The following is a 17,379-nucleotide window of genomic DNA, read 5'->3' as shown; positions in this document are numbered from 1 at the left end:
ATGAAATCGAGCAACTGATCGTTGAGGCTAGCTGCATCACCGAGCATTTCATCTCCTCTTAGTAGTGTGCTAGAGGTTGAAAGATGACTAAAATACATCAGACAAGTATTTGTAGAAACACAATCACACACACACACACAATCTCGAACCATTTGAAGTGACATTGAAGCAATATGTTGTTACCAAAATGATGAACAAAACAAAAGTTGTATGGAACCAAAATGACAAAGCAATATGTTCACTCAAGTGCGCTCCAAGGAAGGAGATTGGATGGTGGAAACCCTGGGGCTTGTAGTCACTCGAGGGACTTGGTCCACATGGGTCGAGTGTCATTAGAGGTTTGAACTCTGATGGTCTCAACCACAGAGCACTCGGCCATAGAGATCTTGGCTCTGGATGTCTCTGATAAAGGTTTTGACTCTATGGTTCTCGACCATAGATATCTTAGCCATAGGGTTCTTGGCTATCTCGAGTAAGTCAATCGGGTGATAACCCACTACTTGGTCCAAGCATGCAAAAGAGACCCAACTTTGCCTCTACGCAAGATAAGCCCAATCGGAGTTGCGCACAAGAAACTGTTGCACTATATCTCCAAGATAATACTGATCTAATGATATTATTTTACATATATTTTGTTTCATCACATAAGCATTTTTTATATATTTATATTTCTTTTACATTGTTTTTATTTTTTTAGTTCGAAGTACTGCTCTTTATACTTTTTGATTGATAGGACGTGAAATCGAAACTTTATTAGAGTAAAAAGACCTTAGAAAGAGAATCAACAACAAGGATCATGCTCTAGCTATACTCCATGATACAAGCATGCTCTTCTAGCAGAAGTTAGAACATAGGCACAGAGTTTGCAGAACCTGACACGGGCTGTTAGTGCCCTCTTTGGCTGTAAACCAGCCTTGGGCAACGCCTAACATGCCCAGGTCATGCCCACAGGCATGATCATGTTCATCAACTCAGTGACCAAAGCCCTGGCTGTGCCACCGAGCACAGCCATGTCGGGCCTTCTCTTCTGTCGGTAAGGTGCAACATGGTCAGGCCATGCAACCCAGCACGGTCGTGGTTCAGTGGTGACACCCCTACAAATATAATGATAGATCTATGATATTTATCTTATTTATGTGGATGTTTAATAATCGAAAATTATCACAAGGGCATCACAACTCTATTAAATCTTCTCAATCACAAATTACCTATTTGAGATTTGGGTAATGCTCATTTTTTTTTGGTGTTGAACTTATCCCACATGATGACGATTGTCTCTTCTCTTAAAGCAAATACATTATTGGACTTCTCCAAAGAGCTAAAATGGATGGAGCACATCCGGTCTCCATACCAATTGCTATAAACAACTTCTCTGCAACTCCATCCTCTCCTACTATATTTGATCTTCAAATTTATCAAAGTATTGTTGGAGCCTTACAATATGTCACTATCACATGATCTAATATTATCTTTGTAGTAAATCATGCTTGTCAATTTATGCATGCACCAACTAAACAAAATTTGGATAATGTGAATATTTCGCTATCTCAAAGGTACTATTCTACATAGTCTTCTTCTATATCGTCAATCTTCTAGCGACTTACATGCCTATAGCGATGTTGATTAGGCAAGCTCTCTTGAAGATAAATGCTCTACTAGTAGTATGCAATATTTCTTGGACGAAACCTTATCTCATGGAATTTGAAAAGCAACCTATAGTATCTCGTTCAAGTATTGAGGTTGAATATAAAGCTATAGACAATACAACATCTAAAATTATTTAGCTTCAATCGCTTCTTTTAGAACTTCATCTTGCATCAAATGTTGCATCAAAAATTTGGTGTGATAATATTGGAGCGACATATCTTACAGCAAATCCAATCTTTCATGCTTGTACAAAATATGTAGAAATTATTTCTTATTTTATTCGAGAACGTGTGATAAATCAATAGTTATTTGTCTCTTATATTTCTGTAGAAGATCAACTTACTATATCTTTACTAAGCCATTATTTAGGCAAAATTTCACCAGACTAGCAAGCAAATTCAACGTCAAATATCTCCTGTTGAGTTTGTCGGGGATAAAAGAGAACTATTCAATAAAAATTAATTATTAGATTAGAACTTTTCTTTTAGAATATGTGAATTGACAGTTTCTTTATTAATTTGTCAATTAATCAAGAATCCTTATACCTCTATAAATTGTATCCCTTATGGACAAATCATTAATCAAGAAATTTTATTTCTTTGCATCTTTAATTTCTCTTCTCTAGTTCAGTTACCTTTCTTTGACAGGGAAAGCAAGGCAAATGTCGAGGATGAATGAGCGATGGAAGCCATCAGCCTGCAAGGCACGGAGCTTGGAAATAAGTCTGTCATGAAAAGATGTGCGGCTCCTCATGGTAGAGGAGGTCGAGCTTTGTCCAAGGGAAGTCATAGTGCACGAGTGTGAAGACTGCAGCAAGGGGTAGAGCATCCTCGGAAAGGAAGTAACTGTGGTAGGCGAAGGCAATCGTGGCAAAACCAATAGCAACAAACGTCCGCACCTCAGCATTGGAGCTAGTTGTTGTTGATTTGTCATTGGATCAAGTTGCCTTGTAGTCTTCGATCAACATTTCGTTGGTGTTTATCTTCTCTTCGCTGTAAATTGGATCACCGACTATTTCGATCTTGTCGTCCATTTCTTCCTTGTAAATAAAAACTCTTTCTTTTTCATCAAAAATTTTCTCTTCCTTCTCCGAGTTTATTCGATGATTATTTTTGCATTGGATTGGACTTTCTCTATTCAAGGTTTCCAACAACGTTATCATTCTCTTTGTTAGCCGATCCATACACAAGTCAAATCGACTATCAACCACTTTTGAAATCACTGTTCCATATCACGATCAAAAGTATTGTCAACATACTACGATCGTCTCGATTGACGTTAGGATTTCACATAATCAATTTGGCTCTAATATCAACTAAAACAGTGGATATATAACTATCAATTCCATTGATTCGTGCACTTATACTGGACGTAATTTTTTAAATCCTGTTGATTTTGTAGAATGCCATGAGATAGGCAATTAAACTCGACGTTTGAGAAGAAACGGTGTGACCGTAAATTTTTATTGATCAAAACTATTTCAAAACAACTTAACATACGCTTAGATAGATCCATAACTTAATCAACAAAAGACAAAAATACTTTTAAACTCTAACTCGACAAAAATAATAAAAATACTAAAATTACTCTTCTATTCTGCATCATACAACCTTAATTTAAATACATTTATTTGAGCTAGCCACTAATTTTAAACACAATAGAAGTTAATCCATAAAAGTTGCCATTGCCATATTGATTTAGGCCTCTATTTTGATCTTTGTGTAAGGACTAAGTTTTCAAATTAATTCAGTGAAAGCTACATGCATGCAAATTATACATTGTGAAGAAGACCTTTATAATTATATATCTAGCTTTTTCCCCATGTGTTACAGGACTACAACATGGAATACATGAAAGGTTTGGACCACTTGAAGAATTTCCCTGTGAGCAGCCCACCAGGGGGCATCAACGCGAGCCTGGCGGCGACCTCAGCCGCCTCCTCGGCGGAGTGCTGGCCCTGGCCGCCCGTCATGGCCGTCCTGGTGAACCCCGGGCAGAAGCAGTTCACGCTCAGACCTCGTCCCTCCTCCTGCCTCGCCAAAACCCTCGAGTACGCATTCAGCGCGAGCTTTGACACGGCGTAGTCCGTCCACACCTTAGGCCACCCTTCTTCTTCCCACGTCCCCATTTTAACATGCTGGAGAAACTGCGACACCACGCCGTCGATCGCCGCCACGGTCAGTGCTCCTTCGTCGTCCTCGAGTAATTTCTTCACACTCAAATTCCTCACCTTCTGCAACACAAATGGAACAAATCAAGCCCTAATTAGCTAGCCTTTGAGGCGATCTGAGAATTTTTCACATGCATGTGCATGCTTACATTTAGAAGGCCAAGTTGAGAGCTAATGTTGAGTATTCTGCTAACTGTCGCCGATCGCCGGAACACCGGCACTAGCGCTTCTGTCAGCCGCTTAGCGCCGTAAAAGTTGGTGTCGATTACAGTTTCCGCATGCGCATGCTCAATTGAGTTGCTATACACATCATTGAAGGAAACTCCGGCATTGTTCACCTAAACAACATTTATCATTCAGTTAATAACAATCCAACATGAATGTTAATTAGAATTAACGAGAAGAGAACTTGCAAGAATGTCCAAGCCTCCAAATCTGCACTTCAGCCAAGCAACAAAGGCGTGGATAGAAGAAGGGTCACTGACATCCAGTTGACAGAACTCCACAAGCGTTCCCTGGGCTCGGAGTGACTCAGCTGCCGCCTTTCCTCGACCGACGTCTCTCGAGGTGAGCACCACCGTGAGTCCCAGCTCTGCTAGTCTCTTGACGAGCGCGAAGCCGATGCCCTTGTTCGCGCCGGTCACCACCACCACCGTCTTCTCTGACCACCATTTAGGAGGACAGGAAGAACTACTTCCAGAAACCTTCATGTACTCCATGTTCATGAATCTGATCTGTTTAAGAATTTGTAGCCGTCCTTCAAAGAGAGGTGGTGATATATAATACTTACAAGAGGAGGTAGGGAAGGTGGAGCCGCACTGTTTCTAGATAGCAAATGAGATGTCTAGGGATATTTGAATAATAAGTGAAGGCAATTTTCACGTGGAGCTGGCAGATCAGTCCTATAAAATTAAACTATATCATATTCATGCAAATGATCACGACATGCAACCGATACTCCTTTTAAATATATATAAGATTTGGCATTGGCAAGGTTGAACAAACAAGAAGCAAGTAACAGGCATATATAGTTGACTATAGCATAAAGAATGGCTCAAAGTAAATGCATGCTTAACTTTTATTAATCTAGATATATACATGCATGGTCGATTTGAGTATTTGGCGGAGATGCAAATGAGAAACACACGGTCGGCATGAACAGGAAAATTAGTATAATGTCACGCCAAAGACGAGCTAATTCTTTTAACTTCAAGTGGCAATAGATAAACATAAAGTTCTATCTCGAATGAGAAATGGTAACTTGCCAATGTGTTAGAAAACCAATGAAGTTAGTTTGGTGTAGATATTTTAATTTCATCTATATTCATTTTTCATTGTGTATTGACCACTCCACCTAGAATATATATATATATATATAAGTACTATTGATTTTAGAACTCTATGATCCTTCATGCGTCAAAACTATAGGCTTGAGAAGAGAAGAAATAAGACTATAGATTTAGAACTCTATGATCCTTAGATGGCTCGAGAAGAGAAGAAATAACATTATAGATTTTAGAACTCTATGATCCTTATAAGATGCCTTGAAACTCTAGGCTTGAGAAGAGAAGAGAATATAAAACTGTGCGTTATTGACTTGCTGTGTATGAAAAGAATATAAAAGCTCTGATATTGTTTCTGCTTATGGGCTGCCTTTGTTCCAAGGGCGTTTCAATTCAAAGGTTATTGATCCAATTGAGACTTGGCTTAATGAATTACTTTGCTTGGATGTTGCAAGTAATTGCATTCCAAATATCACTAGGTTAGTATTCTTGATGAAAAATAAATAATTGTTTTTTAGGTCAGTCCCTAAACGATCTTTTAATTGTCTAGACTTCCACATCCAAGTGAATGTGATCTTTACTATGTCAACCGAGATACACTTTTCTCATATCACAAGGAGAGTGAGATATCCTTTATTTGGTTAAATTTGTGCTTACATCAATAAATGCTTAAATTTTACTAATTTTTTCATTTAGATTGCCATGCATGATGGTTTATGTTGCTTCTCACTACAAAAATTCACCTAATGACTTATGATTGATGGTTGATGCTCCATCCCATCACTTGTTTGTGTTGCTTGGTATTTTATTTCTTAGTCGTATTATGATTATTTTTAGCAATCTAGCAGTTTTTTTTTTGCTGAATCTCTCTATAAATATTGCAGAGAAGGGGAGCCTTGGCGCAATGGTAAGGTTGCTGCCATGTGACCTAGAGGTCACGGGTTCAAATCCTGGAAACAGCCTCTTGCCAAAGGCAAGGAAAGGCTGCGTACAATGGATCCTTTCCCCGGACCCCGCATGGCGGGAGCTTCGTGTACCGGGCTGCCCCTTTTTTTTCTCTCTATAAATATTGCAGGTCCAATTGATGAATAACAAGAAATACTTTTTTTTGAGTTAAAAAGGGGAAATTAAATTATACTCCTGGATTTGGCAGTAATCCTGATGACCATCTACTTATTATTATTTATTTATTTTTTTATTTTATTAAGTTAGGTATACCGATGAGATATTCTATATTTACAAGCATTGAACTCATTTATTGTGGGGCAACCTTGCAAACAATATTTTGGCAATTCTAATATATCCTTTTCAAGACTATAGTTGGGGTTTTTAAAGCATGAAAACCATTTTTGTTACTTTTCTTTTTTTTTTATTTTATTTCCATTGATTTCATAAAGTACACATATCGGTCTTTCATGCGATTCATGTTTGTCAAAGTAGTCTATATATGGTTCAAAGATTTACCAATTTGTTTGTGTATGTGCCTAGCTATTAAATATCAAGTAGAATTGATGCAAAGGTTGATAGTGTAAAGAAGTTTGAATAAGCTAATCTCTATTAAGTTTGCATAGTATGCATTTTCCCTAGCTGGTTTAAGTGTTAATGAGAGAACTACAGTTCCCCTCCAACCGTTAAAATTTGGTTAACATTCATGATTGCAAAAATATGTTGACAAGTATGTTCTAATTTTTATTCATCTTAATATATTTGTCATGTTTATGTCAATTTCCAAATTTGCCTTGAAGGACAAATATCATGCAAGTCGGCAATTAAAAGTCTAAGTGAAGGTCATCGACCTTTTGGTGATCAGATACCTTGGAAATTTTGTGAATAATTTTAACACAATGTCTTTCTAACACTATCTGGAGTTCGAATTGTGAGGATTGTTGTCCATCCAAGTGCCTTGAGGGTAAAATTTAGATCACTTTTTTTGCTATATCATTTCAAGCACATTCCTATGTTTTAAAATATTATTATGTTGTTTCTTATAGCTTGAATATAGCTCTAATGCAATGGAGCTATTGTTAAGGTTCATGTCTAATACATATATATTATTAACTTTATATTTTCATTATTTTATTTCATTTATATATATATATATATATATATATATATATATATTATATTTGTAGGTGACAAGTATCTAGATTTTTTGAAATGATGGTTGAAGATGATCCATCTAGTTGAGTTTTTATTTTACAAGACTTTGTTAGTTCTAAAATTTAATATTTTGAGTGTAGTGTGTAAGTTAATTTTGGATGTAAAAGACTTATCAATGGTATTACATAGTATGCATTTTCCCTAGTTGGTTTAAGTGATAATGAGAGAACTACAATTTCCTTCCAACCGTTAAAATTTGGTTCATATTCATGATTGCAAAAATATGTAGACAAGTATGTTCTAATTTTTATTCATCTTAATATATTTGTCATGTTTATGTCAATTTCCAAATTTGCCTTGAAGGAGAAATATCACGCAAGTCAGCAATTAAAAGTCTAAGTGAAGGTCATCGACCTTTTGGTGATCAGATACCTTGGAAATTTTGTGAATAATTTCAACAAAATATCTTTCTAACACTATCTAGAGTTTGAATTGTGAAGATTGTTGTCCATCCAAGTGCCTTGAGGGTAAAATTTAGATCACTTTTTTTGCAATATCATTTCAAGCACATTCTTATATTTTAAAATATTATTATGTTGTTTCTTGTAGCTCGAATATGGCTCTAATGTAATGGAGCTATTGTAAAGGTATGCGTCTTGTTCTTTGATTCTTGCTTTAGTAAGTTGTCTATATTCTTTTCAGATCTTGAAAGCATTAGGTTCTGTTGGTGTAAGGAGCACTAGTCTGGCCCCATAGTTTTGATGTTTGATAATAGACCTAGGTCTGGTCTGTTTGACCAAGGGTTTATCCAAACAGGATTTAATATTTGAATGTGAGTGAAGTCGAGTCAAATCAGTTTGACTAGAAGACTAGCAAGAAGTCCTAGTCAGTTAGACTGAGCAAGGAGAAGTCCTAGTTGGAGGCTAGCCTAAGAAAGTCCTAGTTAGAGGCTATGTAGGGAAAGTCCTAGCTGGAGGCTAGGCAGGGGAAGTCCTGATATGAAGGATTGGATAAGGAAGACCTTGTTTGGAGGACTAGGCAGAGAAGTCTTGATCTGGAGGATTGGACAAGGAAGTCTTGATTGGAGGTTGGTCAAGGAAAAGTCCAAGCAGATCAAGGATGACCAGATGTTTAGTAGGTGAGAAGTCTATCTATAGAAGTGATTAGTCCTAACTGGAGGTTAGCCAAGGGAAAGTCCAAACAGGATGTTTAGGCAGGTGGTAAGTCTACCTATAGAAGTGACTAGTCCTAACGGGAAGTTAGGCACGGGTAAATCACTAAGTTAGACCAACAGGGTAATTGGCGATGAATACGTGATTTGTCGTCAATTTGGCGACGAATATGTGATTTGTCGTCAATTTGGCAACGAATCCATGATTCGTCGCCAATTGGCGATGAATTTGGCGACGAAATACGTTTCATCGCCAAATGCCCTAACTTATCACCGCGCGGTCCCACCCGTGACCCACCCCATTTCTCTTAGCCAACTTAGCGACGAAACCAGCATTTCGTCACCAATTTACGACGAATCAGCGTTTCGTCGCCAATTTGGTGACAAATGCGTTTATTCGTCGCAAAAATTGCGACGAATCCATTTCTTCATTGCTAAATTACGACAAATTTGGCGACAAAAATTTGTTCATCCCAAATTGGCAACTAAACTTTTTTCGTCGTAGATTTCGTTGTAAATTTGCGATGAATATGTGTTTCGTTGCCAAATTCATCCCTAATTTGCGACGAAAATATTTTGTCGCAAAATTTTATCGCAAATGCGCTGTGTTTTTGTAGTGTAAGGCTTAGGTAAGCCTAGTAGGTTAGATGAACTATAGGTAGGCTTAGGTTGCTTGTTTGTTTGTATGCTGATCTTGTAAGAACCAAGAGCTAGAAGTAAGATGGAGGAAGCATAAAAGGAGCAAACAGAAGTAGCCAAACCAAGCCAGGAGTCAATTCAGGTCAAACCCAAGTTGACTAGATTCGAACGCTCGGATGTTACTCCAAGTGACCGGACAATCCAAGCGTCTGGATTGGTTCCAGGCGACCAGACGACAGCCGAATAGGCCAGCGAGGCAGATGAGATGGCAGAGTCTCAGTGATCAGGACACCTCAAGCTCCAGGTGCCTTGCCTCATTCATCAACCTGCGGTGCTGCTAAACGCAAACGAAGCCAAACTCATACAACCGGGGAAGCTCTAGGAGGAGTGTGCAACGCTAAGAACTTCCGAATCGACTTTGACATGATTGTTTGGTTATTCTTTTAAGTCTTACTTGTTTGCATTTATCTTTTGTTATTTTTTGGACTCTAAGATAGATTTCTTCTCCTTCGGAGAAACGTCCGGAAAGGAGACCATTGGTGAACGGGCGTCTCCCATACATAGGCCTTGGATGTCTAACCCTAGGGATCAGGAACCAACTAAATCCGCATGTCCTTATCTTGCTTATTAATTTCCCTACTAAGTCTCTGTGATAGAACAAACGAACAAAAATGACGAACAATCTATTCACCCCCCTCTAGCATTTTCCAACGATCATACAATTGGTATCAGAGCAGGCCTGCTCTTGATTAGACTAACCGCCATGGGAGTACAACGACAAAGATGGAGGGAGAGAAAAGTAATTATTCTAAAGTTCATTTTAAGTTTTATATAATATGTTTTAAGTACAGGGAGAGAGAGTACTATAAAAATCGGTGCCCTACTCGTAAGACTCGGACAACACCACTGGCAGTAAAGGTGCAGCCATATTAGGAGTTCAGAGGAACAAAGAGTATATTACGTACTTCAAGTGCTATAAACGCGGGCACTACAAGAATCAGTGCTCAGAGAGGAAGACGATGGAGAAGAAATCAGAATTAGGAGATGCGATTTTGGTAAGTTTATTATTTTACGAAAATACCCCTAGGGTTTTGCATGTTATATTTAATTTTGTTAAAAATTTAGAAAATTTTGATAATTCATAATTAAAAATTAATAAAAATATTAATTTATCTAATTTAAAAAATTTAAATTTAAATAATTTGAAATTTTCAACTCTAGATAATTTAGAAATTTTAGTTAATTTGAAATTTTCAAATTTAGATAATTTAAAAATTTTAAATCTAGATAATTTAGAAAATTTAGTTAATTTAAAATTTTAAATTTAGATCATTCAAATTTAAATAATTTAATAAATTCAAAATTATCCACTTTAACTAACTCAAATTTTGATTTAAATAATTTGATAATTCAAATACTTCAAAAAATTCAAAATTAATAAATTTGAAAAAGTCAAATAAATCTAAATTTTTAATTAATAAAAATAAATTAATTAATTTAAAAAATTCAAATTTAGATATTATCAACAATGAAAATCCACCTAATTTGCATAAATCTTAATTAAATAATTATTTAACTAATTCAAATTCAATCATTAATAATTCAAATATAATTAATTTAGTTTTAATTCAAATAAATAAAAATTAGATCAATTCTTTAACTTATTCAACCAAGATAATCTGCAATTGAGTCATTCAAATTTAATTAATTTAATAAATTCAAAAATTAATAATAATTAAATCAAATAAGATAAAATTGATAATTATCAAAATAAATTAAATAATTTAATTTTAATAAATAACTTGAAATTAAGAAATCAAGATAATCCTAACAATGAGAAAAATTTAAAATCCATCAAGGTAAATCTTAAAATTGATAATTTAATCTAAAAAATTTAAAATTAAATCTTAAAAAATTCTTACAATACACTTTCAAACTCTAAAAATAATTATTCAAATTTAAATATTAAAAATCTAAAATTAAAATATAAAATTAATTATAACCATGTACCCTTTAATTATGAAATAATGAATAATTTTAAAATTTTAAAATTAAATCTAAAAAATTTGAAATTAAATCTCAAAATTCAAGAAGATAAATTTATAAATTTTAACAAGTCACATTTAAATATTAAAGACTCAAATTTAAATAATAAAATTAATTATTATCAAATTCTATTTAATTATGGAATATAATTTAATTTTAATCTAAAATTAAATCCCCAAACTTAGAAATTCAAAATTCAAATTAAAATTTTAAATTTAAATTCAGAATTTAAATTAAAGATTAAAATTGAAATTCAAAATTCAAAATTCAAATTAAAGATTAAAATTTAAATTAAAAATTCAAATGAACCTAATTATATAAAATACTTATAATTATGAAAGTAATTTAAAATATTGCCTAATGAAATAAAATTTAAATAAAAGTCAAATTGTGTCTAAGTGGATTGACATATTCGCGGATCCACATAAAATATATTAAATTGAGATTTTGATACATTATTAGAAATTAAAAATTACTTGACTTCTTTGACTCATGCATATCTGTCATGTACATGCATATGTTTTATTTTATGCACATAAATGTCATGTCATCATGTTTACTTATTGTTTAAGTTAGAAAAGTTAATTAAGGATAAATGACTGGTTGACATTTGCCAACATATTACAAAGGTGGGGAAGATGATAGTACGTTAGGGAAACGAAGTCTAAGTAGTCAAGTGGGGCAAGGAGTACCTTACTTGGTCTGCCTAGCTAAGTTGACCTATTTGAAGTTATCTCACTACATCCAAAACTAATTAGTCCAGGGTTTTCAAGAAGTTGATTAAGGTTATAATTTCTTAAAAGGCTTTGTTTAAGGAAGTGGGCGTTGTTCTGATAACCAAGAAGGCCCCTGCCTCGCCATGATCTGAAAGTCAATTTTTGAAATATGGACTTAACTAACTGACGGTTAAACCTGAATCTAACACAATGTCAAACACTTAATAGAACTTAACTTAAAATTAATAAAAATAAAATTGATAAATCATCTCATAACACCCTTAAGGCAATCCTTGTATGCCATGTACAGAGGCATTTAGAATGGGTGAGATTTTAAGGACTATTAAAGTATAAATTTTTAAAAAATATTATAAAAAATTATTAAACTATTTTCTAAAATAATTTTTAAAAGTTTGATAATTATTTAAAATTCACGATTGTTGTGTGTACTTATATTATGGTTTTTAAAAATATAAATTTTTAAAAATTGGTTGACTAATACTTAGACATAAAACCTTTAGGTAAAGACTAAGCCTAGAACCCTAAGATACACAGACAAAAAATCTTTGTGGTTAACAAGGATGTCCTAAGAGAGTGTTTAGTTGAGAGGGAGAGTATTCTTGAAAAACCTGATTTTCAATAGACCTTTTTGAAAATATTTTTGAAAACTCATGTTTTACAAAATATTTTGAACATTGTTCTTTTGACTTGAAACACCCCCTAAGACACATAGGGAGATTGCCTTGTAGTCAACAAGGAATCCTAAGGGAGTGTCAGATTTAGAGAGAGTCTAATTTTAAAAGTTCAATTAAAAATCATATTTTTAATTTTTTTGAAAAATCATAAGTTATTTACTCTATTGACTTAGATTAACCTCCAAGACACTTGGAAAGTTTGTCTTGTGGTTGACAAGGAGTCCTAAGGAAGTGTCAGATTTAGAGAGAGCTCCAAATCGAAAGAGCAAAACTATTTTAAAATTATTTTTTATATAAACATTTCAAAATTAGTTTTTTATAAATATTTGAAAAATATTTCAAAAAATCTTTGAAAACTATTTCAAAATCATATTTTAAAATTAGTTTAAATATTATCCAATATCCTTTTGATTTGAGTCAAATCCTAAGACACATAGGGAGATTGCTTTGTGCTTAACAAACAACCCTAAGGACGTGTCAAGTTAAGGGTGAGATTTTGATTTAAAAGGATTGTCACGTCCCGAGAGACGGCTATCCGAGAAATTTCGGCAACATCACCCCTGTAACAATTCACTTTCCCTGAATACAAACATAATAAGGCCTACACGGCCACAATCCACATATATATATAAACTGTAAACCAGAAACTCTATTAAGATAATAAAGTCCACAATCGACAACTACAAACATGCACCACTAAACCAAACACATATACGAAAATTCACAGGAAATAGAACAGTTTCTGACACAATACGACATAAAACGATTCCTGACACAATAGACTCCGAAAATGTAAGCAAAATGAATTAAGCAAATTGCAACTCGACGTGGGACTAGCAGAACGGCTCTCCAGACAGACCTCAACCTGAAAAGATAAAATCAACGGGGTGAGCTCAATGAACTCAGCGGATATCTAACAGATATGTACAATAAGCTAATCTAGCAAGTAATAATCATACCGATACAGTAATAAATACAGAACTGAACTGCTGAAGAAAATAAACTGTACATACCAGAATCATATAATACCATAATGGTAATAACCCTGCGACAGATATAGTATCACAATCACAATGCATAATATCTCCTGTATGTGCATGTCCACATATACAACAAGCAATAATAAATGTAGCAAGCAATAACAATGCAATCCATGCAATATGCACATGATGGAATGTCCAGTCGGAGTACACCTATCCTCCTACCTCAAGTCATATGGGGGAGCAACGCTCTCATCTCCTCGTCATAATGCGAAGGAGGGATCCCTGTAATGCTACCACGCTATGGCACTGCTACCTCTGGTGCGCCCGAGCGGAGCCCTAATGCTACCACGCTATGGCACTGCTACCTCGGGTGCGGCCAAGCGGAGTCCTGACAGAGCAACTGCACACACCCTCCTGATGTACCACTATCTCATGAGTGGTTGTGTGTGCAGATCCTGTAACTAGCGACGGGCTCAGACTGCAAAGGAGCCGATGATCGCTAGCATGCAATCATGCAAGAATAATGCATGACATAATGCGCATAATAATAACCACTCTATGCCAGTAACTAAACAGTGTAACAAGGAAGGCATACCATATGTACCAAGTAGTAACTTACCACAACATAAATAACGCATAAATATTACTACTAAATCTAGCAAACTATACATATCAATAAGACAAATCTAAAAAGATAAGTCGAGATACCCGCCTTCCGAAAATAGTCGGTGTTTGAAAAGAAAACTTCCATCCAACGATCGGGTTCAATGTTTTGTAATTACAATAAACATTTCTAAATACTGCGATATATAAATTTTCCTATCAAATACAACCTTAGCCGATAACAAGATTTGTTTAACCTCCTCCAAATCCAGTTAATCCTAAATCAATTACTTTGGTTAAGCATAATCCATGTTTAACCTTAATTAAAATCTTGATTACCAACAAATAGTCCTTGCCACCAAGAGCACATCCATAGAACATTGGTGTTGCACTTAGCTTGCTATTGACCAACCATATTAAGGGTTTCTCCTACAATAGACCCTATTCTTTCATTTATAGCCTCTGTAAAAACTTTGCCCAAGAAAATGCATCCAGAACTATTTTACTATTATTATCACCTGAACCAGATGTAGGTGTCCTGTTGCCGCTGGTGCTGTTGCAAATTACTCTTCCTCTACAGGGAGATGCAGTGATGCTTTTCGCAAGGAGGTGGTGTGGAGATCTAACGGATGGCCAGCAGAAGAAGCTGGGGACGCGGCCGGAGCCAGTGGCTGGAGGAGGCGAAGGCGAAGGCGAGGGTCCTCTTCTTGCAGCGGCGGGGTTGTGGCCGTCGGGTACCGATGGCAGGCCAACGGCGGCATCAGCAAGCAAGAATAAGAGAAACGGGCGGAGGCAGCGACGGATGTCGTCTAGGGTTTGGCGGCGTCGATCGCTGTCCAGGGGGTTCAGCTTGTAGGGGAAAGGGAAGGAGAGAGAGGAGGCGGCGCTGTGTGAAGGGGCAGCAACATCGAGCACGGGATCGCGGGTTGGGGAGGGACGTGATTTTAGTTATTTTGAGGAGTTATAAAGGTTTAGGCATGTGACGCAATTAGGCTGGCTGAACCAACTTAAAACCTAGGTTTACTGTAGCAATTGAACCAGTTACTATAACAAACCGGGTTCAATCTTGGTTTGTTTGGTTCACTAACCAAACGACCTCTGATTTAACCCAATCTAATTTTGTTTGATTCGTCTTCATGCGACGAATTTTTCTCATTCCTTTTATTTTATCAAAATCATTTCCATCATGAACCAAACCAAGTTGGTTCAGTTGGGTCCAAAACTGACCTACTAAACCTAATGGGTTTAATATAATTCTAGCTCTTAGCTCATTAACCTAAATGGCTTGGCTAATTTTAGGGTTGATTAATTCTAACCCTAAAATTCCTAAGAGATTACATTCTCCCCCACTAATAAAAATTTGGTCCCCAAATTTCCTACTTACGTACTATAGCGCCACAATACTATACTTTCCATGATTGATTCCTCATTCCGCTGTGCCTCCACTCTGGTTGTAGCTAAATCTGAGACGCTGCTATTGACTGATGGGCATACTGATGTACAAGACCATAAAATCAATACCCCTACTAACCTAAGATCAATGATCTCCATCACATCAGACTTAAGAACACATCAAGATTCAACAAGGTAAATGCTGAGTCAATAGATGAAAATCCTGTCGCCATACAACAAACCTCTCTCTTCTAGTTTAAATATACATTATTACAAGTATATTTGGCTCTCGGCCCTCCCGATGATTTGGTCAACAAATCTGTTAACTCATCATTAATGATCTCATTAAATTGAGCTTTCTCACTGATGAAATGGAAATCAACTTTATATACTTTGTCTTGGCATGAAAAATGAGATTTGAGGATATATGCATCATAGCATAATTATCACAGTAAAGTTTTATTGGTCTTACAAGGGCATATCCTATCTCTGTTATCATATGCTTAAATGAGTTTAGTCCTGGAACATCTGCCTCCTCAAGCCTATTCACTACATATTTGTTAGATCTAGATACTTTCTTCTTTACAAGTAGCTTTTATACCAATGAAGCACTTAAGTTTACCTAAGTCTTTAGTCTGTAAGTTTTTTTATAGAGGTAATGAAATCATCACTAGCAATGATAAAATCAGGAAATACGAAGAATGAGATAGAACACAAAGTAATCTGTAGTGCTCCAAGCCGTGCATACTATAGAAGAGCTAAGCTAAATTTTACAATTAAGGCTTTGCTTGAAATCATACAAGGACTTCTAGCTTACACACCATTCCCAACTAGGGGATACTAGCAGGATAAAGTGCTCTAAAGACTCATGGTAAAAGAGCATATATAACATCCTATATAGAGACAAAAGTGGTGTCAGCGGTAATAGAACAATTCAATGATCTAATAAGTTGACTAATGGGCAATAGGTCCAATGAAAATTTAAGGATATAAATCAGAGAAAAATATAACATAGGGATGTGAAAATATCTCCAATGCCTTAAACCAATGAGTGATACTCGTTGCCCATCATAATATTTAGAGGTCATGTTGGTGATGTGAGATTAGAGAAAGAAATTATGTTAGCAGAGATATGTTCAAAACACCTGAGTCAAAAATCTGTAGGGGCAATCCAAAGATACTCAATGCACAAGCGAGATACCATAGGAAGATACGAAGCTAAAATGAAGCACTAACAGTAGTCTAGAGCCAAACAAATCTAGTGATAAGAATCCAAGTTTCATCATCGCATCTACTTAGATGCATTCATAGCGTTCATATCTTTCCTATCTACTTTAGTTGGTCATTCTCATATCTATTTATCGTCCTTCTCTCATAAAAATTAAAATCATTTCCATAAAATGTATATAACCCAAAGCAAAGCACCCAATTAACTTTCAGTAGTCAAACACTTGTTGCTTAGATTAAACAATCAATAGCTCAAAGTCAGACCAGAATGTTCTAGACCATGGAGAACAAATGAGCAAGCTAAATGATTAGATATTTTACCTATTGTCGTCCGGAGATGTCTGGTCGCCGTTAGTCTCAAAACCTGACCTTGTCGTAATAACGACTCCAAAACAAAATCCGAAACACCAAAATCGCAAGGCATTGCTTACCCTTTTCTCTGATACCAAAATAAATTGGTATCAGATAAACCAAAAATACCTCGACAACAGTGAAAGAGCCAAAAAGGACTTCGCAAACCTACGCTCTGATACCACTAAAATTGTCACGCCCCGGGAGACGGCTATCCGAGAAATTTCGGCAACATCTCCCCTGTAACAATTCACTTTCCTTGAATACAAACATAATAAGGCATACACGGCCACAATCCACATATATATATAAACTGTAAACCGGAAACTCTATTAAGATAATAAAGTCCACAATCG

General features: G+C 35.7%; 1 protein-coding gene across 1 annotated transcript; it reads right to left on the bottom strand.

The window, feature by feature from the left end:
- Window positions 1–3,481: 3,481 nt before the first annotated feature.
- On the bottom strand, window positions 3,482–4,542 carry LOC141812061 ((+)-neomenthol dehydrogenase). The gene is made up of 3 exons (XM_074700115.1): window positions 4,231–4,542; window positions 3,967–4,155; window positions 3,482–3,880 (listed from the first exon to the last, which is right to left on the bottom strand). The coding sequence occupies exons 1-3, from the start codon at window positions 4,540–4,542 to the stop codon at window positions 3,482–3,484; spliced, it is 900 nt and encodes a 299-aa protein (XP_074556216.1).
- Window positions 4,543–17,379: the final 12,837 nt, after the last annotated feature.

This window comes from Curcuma longa, chromosome 18, assembly GCF_044706935.1.
Source record: "Curcuma longa cultivar G26 ecotype Majalengka, Jawa Barat chromosome 18, ITB_CL_G26_1.1, whole genome shotgun sequence".
NCBI classification, from domain to species: Eukaryota; Viridiplantae; Streptophyta; class Magnoliopsida; order Zingiberales; family Zingiberaceae; genus Curcuma; species Curcuma longa.
The sequence above is the reverse complement of the archived record's forward strand: the minus strand, read 5'-3'. Positions and strand labels throughout refer to the sequence as shown.